We start from the raw sequence: 10297 nt of genomic DNA, 5'->3' as shown, positions 1-10297 counted from the left end.
GCATATGCACAATTTGGCAGAGTTAATGTTAATGTAGAAACTTAAACTTTTGGTATTTGCTGATATTCAAGGGTTCTGTTTCTCAACCTTAACAGTACATTATTGCTGTTTTTTCCCTACCACATAGATTGTAAATAAGTGCCAAGTTTTGAAGAGTAGTTTCAGAAAAGAAAACACAGTTCATGACAAGTTACATGTGTATGTACCACTTTAGAAAGTGCCAAATCCTCAGAAATATTTGAGGAACTTTAAAGATGCCAGTGGAATCAGCTAGCCCTCCCTTGTCACTTAACCCCCTTTAGAGCTCTAATCCTGTTTGATTTAGTAGCCTGTCATGAGACTATAGCAAGCCTGAAGCTGTCTACTCCTGTGTTCCACTTAATAGGCTAACATTTCTTCATCTAACACTTGGTGAGATTGCCTTAGTGACCACTCAGCTTCATAAGGGCCTGTGTCCAGATTTTTCAGCCCTTCTGCTACAGCAGGTATCAGGTAAAGTTAAAGCACTTTTACCTTTGCAACATTATATAGAAAACCAGGTGTTATTACAACCTTCCAGTTGCAATTCTAATGTTATGAACACAATTGTACTGCATGCAACACAGCAGCTGTTACATATTCAAGGATGAAGTTCCAGTAGTAGCATGCTATATAATCGCTGGATAAATATTTATGTTTGTGAAGGTTAACTGATTTGGAATACTGTAACTCCAGCCTTTTGGGCAGGCAACTGCAATTTAAGCCTTCTTGCAGTGACCTACCAGTGACCTCTCTCCTAGTCTGGAGGCAGTTATAACTGGAGGCAAAAATTCAGAATGAATCCTGAGCACTCTGCTGAGCAATAAAGCAGTACATAAAAAAAAAAAAAAAAAAAAAAAAAAACATCAGATGTTACAAGAACCCAACTATGTATCTCAGAACTACTTCTAATCATCTTGACTGTTGCTTAAATTTATTTGAAACTTCTCCTCACATAACTTCATTCAGAAACCCTCATTATGTGATTTCAACATTGATAAGATGGTAAAAAGCCCACTGAAGATGATGAAGATTATACCATGAGCTAGATTCTTGGTGTTTTTATTCACTTAGTAGTTGGGAAGCTTCTATTCATCCTTCTCTATTGGGCAGACATGACTGAAATTGTGAAGTGGTTAACTTAAGTACTACAGAAATGCGAACGAAACAACAAGCAAGTCTGCTACGAGTTAGGTCCTATTAGCCATGAGAAGCTATAGTTCAGTGCCTTTCATCACTCATGGACCGAAAAACAGGCAAAGTATTATTCCTAGGTAGAGCTGGAATTTGCTGCAACCATTTAACCTGAGCATGTTTTCCAAGAGCGGTATAATCCCTTATTTGCTTCCTGAGCTACATTCCAGAAGCATAACAGATGCAGCCTAATTCCCTTTTCTCCATCTCACTATTGTTGTTATTTCATTTTGGAAATCAGCAAGCTGAACCCCATTCAATACTCTACGCTCCTTACTGTTGATAATGCATTAGGAATGACCCCATGCTAGAAAGATGATGTGTCTCATTTTCATCCAAAGTGGTGGGAGCTTTTTGTTCGCTGCTTTGAAGCATTGAATGGTAGTTTGACTCATGCCTGCCTTCTACTGAAATAACAATATGCAGCCTTAGTCTTTCTGAAGTGAGCCATCCTAAACCATGGTTCAGTTGACCTTGCTCTACTTACTTGTCCAAAGGAAACGCATCATCAAAATCATGTCTTGAAGTAGCTCTCCAAAAAAAAAAAAAAAAAAAAAAAAAGAAAGAAAAAGAAAAAAAAAAAAAAAAAAAAGGAAAAAGGGGGAAAAAAAAAGAAAAGAAAAAAAGCCTGATTTATTTCTGTGCATTCCATCATGGTTGGTAGCTGTTGTCAATATTTGTTATTCTTGGAGCAAGAATATTATCAGCAGCTTTATGGCTTGCTAACGCCATATTAAGGAATGTTTATTTTATCTGGCAGTTGATATCTAGAAGAATGGCTTTAGGACAACAATATACATTTCAGTCTGAGGAACTCATTAATAATACTTTAATCCACAGGAGTCTTAGGTTTTATTTTGCTTTACTCAGCACTGGGAGATTTTTTTTCTTGACTTGTCCTCTCTGAACTTGCCGAGCACGAGTTCCAAATCCCAAAGACTGCATTGATTCTGCTAAGTACTTCTGGTCAGGAGAGATGCACAGAATCACCAGCAGTTTAGCATCACCTCCTAAAGAGGGGGGGGGAGAGGGAGAGAGACAGACAAAAAACACCCATTTACCTATTATTTTCAGTAAATTATGAACTGGTAAGAAGCAGAAGACTATATGAAACACAGCTGTTGAAAATGGACAGCTGCTTACAAGAAGTCTCTAAGTGCTTCTCCAGTAGCAGAATAAATATTTCACAATTTGTAATATAGGATTCTTTCCCCTTATGGCTTCATCCATTAGTCTCTGTGTACATTGTGGGTCTGGACACCTCACTAAGCTTTGTCAGATCTTTGCAAATTCAAGGTGAAGGCAAAATGGCTCACTTGCAGCAGTACAACAAAATGGATCTATTAAAAGTTTACAGTGATTAAATGAACACAGAAATCGCTATTTTAAGCATTGCATCTAAACAGTATCCCACATCATGCACTAAGCATGATTGAAAACAGGCTCATTGTGCATAGAGCCTAGCTCCTAGACTTGCTGCTTTGGCTTCCCCCTTTGACAGCACTCTCTGCACTAGGGGAAATCAGAAGGTCAAGTAAAAATAAATAGTTTTTTTCTGAAAGTCTGAAGAGCTGTTATCTCAGTCACTGTCTCTACCTTGAACGGGAGACTTCTGGAACTAAAAACATAGCAGTTGCTGCTCTATAGCTGAAGGAAAGAATAAATTAATATACCGTATGGACTTGATGCAAACCTGATATTACTGCTGAGATTACTTTATGTAAAGCTATTTCTGTATAGATGAAGAGCTAAAGAAAAAGTGACTTGAACACACAAAGAAGCTGTAGTAGACTACTGTACAGGTGTTCTGGAGTTTGCCTCCTTTGTCTAATACAGTGTCCTGTAGCACAAGAGATTTGCAAATACCTGACTGTGCTCTGTACTAATTAAGACTGAAGCTTAACTTGTAAACTGTGCACAACATGGAACACCAGTGAAATGCAATCATTAGCTTTCACACTGTATTATTAGGGATGTGATTATTCTAAGTGTATTAATAAACTGAACTTTGGAAACATCAAGACTTAGCCAAATTCAGGAGGAGTTCAGAACTTGCACTCTTTACTGACAGATCTGTGTACTTGCTCCAAAGCTAGACTGTTTAAACAGAGGCCAACATACAGAGGAAATGTGTCAACACAAGCTCATTGTTTAGTTTTACCCAACAAAGGAGGGGGAAAGGTTGGAAAAAGAAGTCTATTTTATATTATTGAACAAAAATCAGAATAATTGCTTACCAACAGCATCCTGGAGCAGATGCGTAAGTTTACTGTTTCTGTATGGTACGTGAGATCGCTGTTCTGCTATTGCTCCGAGAACGTCTGCCAGAGCAGACAAGCTGCGGTTAATAAACGATGTCTCTCTCAGTGCTGCACCTGTCACTCCAGACATACCTAATACAGCGTAGAGAAAGGTAATGGTAAGACTAAGCACAGCTGCTTAGAATAGTGTGTGAAAAATTTTATTGTGTTTATCACCTATTTGTGACACAACACTTCTAAATATACATTCTGAAACAGAACCATAGAATGGTAAGGTTGGAAGGGACCTCTGGAGATCATCTAGTCCAACCCTCAGCATAGCCCCATATGGGGATTGAACCCATGACCTTGGCAATAGCAGCACCACGCTCTAACCAACTGAGCTAAACCTGCCCCCATAAAAGCTGGGACCAAGGGTGGGATAACTTCCAATCCATCCATGCTAAAAGCAAAATGCAGTGGTTGCTTACTCCACAGTAGCAATACACTGTTCAGTACATCTATTCTTTTGAAACAGGGTTAAAGAAATTCAGTGACGGCAGATGTTCTGAGGTATCTCATGTTAAAGTCAATCTCTCCAGCTGTATAGTGCATCGTGACTCTGTATATATCAGGAACAGGAACTGAGTAAGTAGGAACACTACAAGATTAAAGACTAAACTGCTTTTGTAAATACCAGTCCATACTGTCTTGGGAGAGAAGCCTGTTGAATCCTTGTAATAGCTGCCCAGTGTGTATCCGTTAGGATCAACACTGAGTTTCAAAGCTGATGATGTATGCTGCAGAAACAGAGTTGTACAACGGCCGTAAGTTTGAGGAGTTTATGTTTACCAAATCCTGTAAGATACTGTTCTTTATTGTATGATTCACTATACTTGTCCATATAGGAAAAGGATGCCCTTTTACCATCCAGCCTGCATGGTGAGTGTGTTGCTAATGCTGCCCTCAAGCAACACTGCAAGGTTTGGTCTACACATCAAATTGCACCAATTTAGTAAAGCTGCCTCAAGCTCAACACTTTGATCAGTCTGGATGAGTGTGTAGTTAGTTAGAATAATTCTTCCTAGTCATTTGGGGAAGAGGAGCTTACTATTAGCATTTAGCATCATCTATTAGCATTTACATCATCTTTATGGTAGCAGAAGAGCTACAGGTGCATCTGCAATCACATTTCATTACCCAGGGCACATGACCAGGTTAGGCAGAGCTAACACTAGTGTAATGGTCAGAATGGGCCAGAGTTGCCTCAACTGCCTTCTCTCCTACCTCTATAGAAAGAAAGAAGCTGTACAGAGAGAGGCTAAAGATCTTATTTTCTCCTTTAGGCCAGCATTTTCCAAGCTAGAACAAAAGAGATGTTAAAGGGTAAGTAAGTATGAGAAGGCACAATAACAGAAAAAACCACAGAGGGCTGGAGCAATGTTACTGTAATGGAGAGGATGAGGCTGCGATGATACAACCTCTTGGAAGAGTGGCACAGAGGAAAACAGTCTGGAAAACCCTGCCATAGGATGGATAATAATCTGAAATAGGATGCATCTCAGACTAACTTTACTTGGATCTGCATCTGCTGGCTGTCCCCAGGCTTCTTTCATAGTCAGTGAAGAGAAGCAAGGACTGCTAAGACAACAGGTATCACCTTCAAGCAGAAAATTGCAAATGAGTGAAGTTTGAAAGGCAAACGTGTATGTCTGATCAGATGAACTTCCACAAAGCTCTTAGCTGAGTTTTCAAGGCAAAATGAGTCTGCTAAGAAATGACCACTTCGCTTGTCAATGGCGTAAGTGATCTAGGATGGCTGTGGAGCTGTTGAGAACATTACCAGCCATTAACAAGGCAAGGTGCTGATGTACATTTTAAGTATGTGTGATACCTGATCACTTACTTAGTGGAAATCCACATTAGAGGAAAAAAAAAACAAAACAAAACAAAACAAAAGCAAGTCAACAATAGCTGCCCTCACTTTTATCAGAGCAGGTTTCTTCAAATTTCAGCAGTGTAGCCAATGGCAGAGGTTAGCCTACTGCATGTGCTGGGCCATATCTAACACTGAGGTAAAGTGAGCACACTTCTGCTGGCTTCACTGGAGGATCTGCCCACTGAGCCCCAAACCAAGTAAATATTTGGCCTGGTTGGACTGAGAGAACAAACACACACACTACTGCTCAGTTACATGTTTACCAAACAGTTTCCAGTACTCACAGCAAATGAAAAAATAATGTATTACATTCTGCTTCTCTGTAGAACAAAAGTTTAACAGTGAGCAGCAGCAAGAACTCTTGGCAGTAATGTAAAAGACTCTTTCATAATACTGCTTCAGTTTTCAAAACATTATTTCTGGAATGGTACATTTGGCTGCTTGTCTTTTCTTGGTAAGAAAGCTTGTCCTTTAGGAAATAATCAAGTTTTTTAAATTGTTATGTGCATAGAAGGGGGGGGGGGGGAAGAGGAAAATGCTTTGTAAAAACAATGAAAACGGTATGATCTTTTCAACACTAACTTCTGTTAAGAATTTTTCCACAGTGAAGCAGAGAAACCCACACATGGTGATATCAATTATTACAAATATTTGTAAGATTTAAATAATTTACACACTTTGAACATTCCTGTACAAAGACATAATAAATTTCAGAGTAGAAAAACAAACCTAAGAAAAGCAGTCTGAACAAATAATGTATCTACGATATGGGTACCTGCCCTGGTCTTACTTCAAGCTAATGCAGTCAGATTTTCAGTTAAACTGCACCAGTGTAAAACTGGAAAAGTAAAATCCCAAAACTTCATTTATGTCAGAATCTGTGTGATTTAAATCGCCTCCTGTGCAAAAGTAGAGTAACACATATCCCTACGTAAAGAGCTAGAGGCAAGGGCTTTACTCCGTATCTGGGAGGATCCATGCCCATCATTCCAAACAGCTTTTTTATAAACAGATGCATCTGCTTACCGACACACTCGCTACCAGCCAGATCCACCAGCTGCAGTCTAGTTTTGATTTGCTTTGGTTTTTCAGTTGCATCAAATTGTGCTGGTGAAGAAGCTCTGGAAGAAAAGGTAGATCTATTTTCTCTCATTTTCTGTGGAAAGGTGCAGGAAATCTCTTTATTTAGCTTCTGACTGGTTAGTTCATCTTCCCATGAAATACCTGCTTAGTGAAAAAAAGAAAAAAAAAAAAGAGTTTCTTAGTGACACTGGAAATTGAGATGGCATCTACAAGGGGGAGCACAATGTCTGCTGTTTCAGGATATTCTAACAGAAGCAATATACAAGTCAGAATCAATGATACTGGCAGGCTGAACATCTTGGTTTGAAAGCTTGTCTATCCTGTTTAACGTTTTGCTCATCAGACCAATCATACTGGTTGGTAACAAGACTTGACGTAGGTTGTATTGTGTCTGATGTCCCCAGTATACACAATTCTAGCTGGAAAGCAAGAAACAGGAGACCATAAGTACTTCAAAAAGGCATTTTGTCATATTTTAGACTGACTGCAAACAAAGTGGAATTCTGGATGGGTAGGAGCAGTAAGTTCTGAAGTCTGTTGGTCTTTCATCTGCTGTGGCTTTGGCCAAAATTGTTCATCCTGCCTCTTCCATTCTGTCCTTTGCTGCTGTTTCCTCTAGATTTCCTTCAGCCATCTTATCTCACTGTTGTGTCTCTGCCTGATGAGCTATTAGCCTTGCTAGCATTACTTCCGCTTGTTCAGATAGCTCACCTACCTGTCCTGGCCCTTGTTCTGTAGCTGCACTAGACTGTTTCACATTTCCCCTTCCTTAGCAGCATCTGGTTTTTACTCTCTTCTAGGAAGAAAGAGGAAGATAAATTCTCTGGAAAGCTGCTATGGCATTACCTTAGCAGCAATATGTGCAAAAGGACTTTCCCAAAGCAGTTCTGCTCTTTTTCTTCAGTGTTCTGGTTTTCTTCCATCTCTCTTTGTTGTAAGGAAAGACATAAAAGAGTAAAAGGCGGAGGCTCAGCTACAGGTAACAGAGACAATACACTGGCTTGAGGTCTTAAGGACTCTAGTTGCAATAGGACAAAGTTCACCATGGGCTGCAAAACTTGAGTAGGGAGCAGACATGGCTTGTAGAGCTCTGCACCTCTGCAGCTAGGCTGCTGCTAATACCCGAGCTAGCTGTTCACACTGTAGACTGAACAACTGTGTTGACTTACACAGAAAAAATGGTATCATTCCAGAAAGAGTAAAAATAAGTGTTCTCTCTCCTCTTCAGACTGAGATGAATAAATGAAGTAACTGCCTCCCCTTAAACAATAGACATTACTGAAACAAACCACTCTTAATAGCTTAATCTAACCTGAAAACGCACTTGCTTGTCTACTCTTGCTTTAGTTGAAGAGCTCATCTTAAACTTTATAACTTAGATCTCCAGTGCTGAGATACTTGTCAACTGCATGTAGATTTTAAGTCAAGAATTGTTCCTTTTAAACAGAATGTACTGTCACACTTCTATAACGAGGTCCCATTTGCAATGCTGCTTTCTCCCCACCCTGCACCCATATCGCTCATCTTCATCCTTGGGCTATGAACTGTAAACCTAAGAGTTTGCATTCAATATAAATTAGATATTTCTATAGAGTTTTACTGCCAGACAAGGTGGTATGGCAAGGTGACTGCAATTTAGCAATGGCAGAGGTAAGTCTGGACTAGACAAGATGGCTGGGGTGGTAACGATGCAAACAGTCTGTGTTTTGAAAAGTAACATCTGCCTGATTGACAAGAATCTGGAACTGGAGAGAGCTAACATCTGGAACGCTAGAGCTGCAACATGCAAAATGACTGTGTCTTTTGGCAGGGGCCATAGGTAAATGAGGGCACTGTTTGTTCTGTTTTGCTAATATTGTCGGTCTAATTTCTGATAGCAATCTAGAAAGAAAAAATGTTAAATATTTTCCACTTTCTAAAACCATATTGTTGTCACGGAATATAAAGGAAACAGACTACAGCACTGAAAAAGGAGAGTCTAATTACAACATGAGCAAAAGAATACAAAGTGAACCCCCCAAAAGCCAGGTTATTACTAAAGCAATAAACATAAGCGTTGATGTGGTAATGAAAAAACAAGCAAAGGCCATAACAATAATGTAGAAATACAGGTTTTGCCATATTAAATAAGACAGCTATGTTGTCGGTTCCCACAGTGACCTATTATTAATAGTTCAAGAGACTCTGAATTTAATGGATTTATTGCAAGGCAGCAGATAAAAAAACATTTGTTCTCACCGAACAGCATATGCTGATTAGCATATGCCTTAAAACACATTAGGGCATATGCCCTAAAACACCAACAACATTGGTTAGCTTTACCACAAACTTAGCAAGTATAATTAAATCATATGTCATACAAAGTGATTTAACTATTTAAGTATCTATCAGATGATGACTTGCTGATCAAGTTTTATAGCATGAAACAACTAATGAAATAAGTAAGAACAGCATAACTCAAGACATGTAATGAAAAGTAAAAAGCTTCTATGAAAGCATCTAGTAAAACCAGTGGCATTCAAAAATCAAACTGATAAGATGTTTAAAAAGGTATTTGAAAAGTTAAACAACAAAAGAAAAGAGCTGAGGGAATGGATTAAGCCCTGGAAAAATGAAGAAAGAACAAAACAAAAATCTTTCAGTTCACAGACTATATTTCAGAAACAACTGGCTCTAGATATATTTCAGTTAACATCCTGCTTACCAAAGTTATCTCCAGAGACAATTGTGGTTATGGTCAATGTAACTACCAGATGAGAACGAGAGGAATGAGCGTGCACCAGTGTTGGGTGTCTGACTCTTAACCGTAGGCCTTTGTTTACTAGATGCAAGAATTCAGATGCATTTTCAACAGTTCTAGGAAATAAAGAAGCAAGGAGAAAGTTTAACTGATTCACAGTAAAAATGACATGAGAAAGCTGGCAACTTGGAGATGAACTGATCATTTCCTCTTCCTCACTCTTCTAACTCCTTGTACTATTCCCCACTCTCTCTAAATTGCTCTCAGTTTTGAGTTACACAAGCTGCTATGTTACAGTCCTTTTCTGGTGGGAGATAGTCCAAGATGAAAATTCAAGGCAAAAGCTGTGACTTAATACTGAAACTGCTGAGGAAGCAACCTGCCAGCCTTACAAGACTGTAGACGGAGTAGCTCAGCTCTAGGAGTGATTCAGATTTCTATACCTCTGCACTTTGGAAAAAAATACACAAAGAGACTTAGAGGTTCGTGAAATCTCTGGTCTTACAGATACAGAGTTGACTAGTTTATGTTAAACAAGCACCTGCTCTTTGGGAGGTACAGAAATAGAGGGGAAAAAATTATTTGGGCCTTTGGAAATTGCAGTTTACATTCAAAATTAATTCCAAAATCCTTGTGAAAAAGTTCAGTTCTGCTGTTCAGTTAACAAGGGGGATTGCGGTACAATATAGACAGGCATAAGTTTATATAGATCATTTTATCTTATACTATCTGTTCTGTTTTTCAGTTGAAGGAAACACTGCAAGTATAAGCAATTGAAGGGCAAAAAACATGATACAGAAGGTGAAATAAACAGATCAGGTAAAGAAAAAAACCTACCATTTTCCACAGGTTAGCAATCTGAAAACAAATGAGGTTTATTGGAACACCAATAAAATGGTGTTCCTTACCCTTTCCTTTCACTGCACTGCCTTGTTCAGTAATCACCCAAGCTATACCACAAAGCATTAGTTTCACAGAATCAGTAATGGTTGAGGTTGGAAGGGACCTCTTGAGATCATCTAGGCTAACCCCTCTACTTAAATAGGGTCACCTAGAGCATGTTAGACAGTATCACATCTAGTT

At 38.9% G+C, this 10297-nt stretch overlaps 1 protein-coding gene across 1 annotated transcript in view; it reads right to left on the bottom strand.

Moving 5' to 3' along the window:
* Positions 1-2064: 2064 nt before the first annotated feature.
* KIF25 (kinesin family member 25) overlaps positions 2065-10297 on the bottom strand; it is a 43638-nt gene continuing 35405 nt past the window's right edge. The window contains exons 12-15 of the mRNA XM_062573662.1: positions 9179-9330; positions 6418-6615; positions 3450-3605; positions 2065-2222 (exon numbers count right to left, since the gene is read on the bottom strand). Of these exons, the coding sequence (XP_062429646.1) occupies positions 2065-2222; positions 3450-3605; positions 6418-6615; positions 9179-9330 (664 nt within the window). The remainder of the gene's footprint in view (positions 2223-3449; positions 3606-6417; positions 6616-9178; positions 9331-10297) is intronic.

The sequence above is a fragment of the Rhea pennata genome, chromosome 3, assembly GCF_028389875.1.
Source record: "Rhea pennata isolate bPtePen1 chromosome 3, bPtePen1.pri, whole genome shotgun sequence".
Lineage (NCBI taxonomy): Eukaryota > Metazoa > Chordata > Aves > Rheiformes > Rheidae > Rhea > Rhea pennata.
The sequence above is the reverse complement of the archived record's forward strand: the minus strand, read 5'-3'. Positions and strand labels throughout refer to the sequence as shown.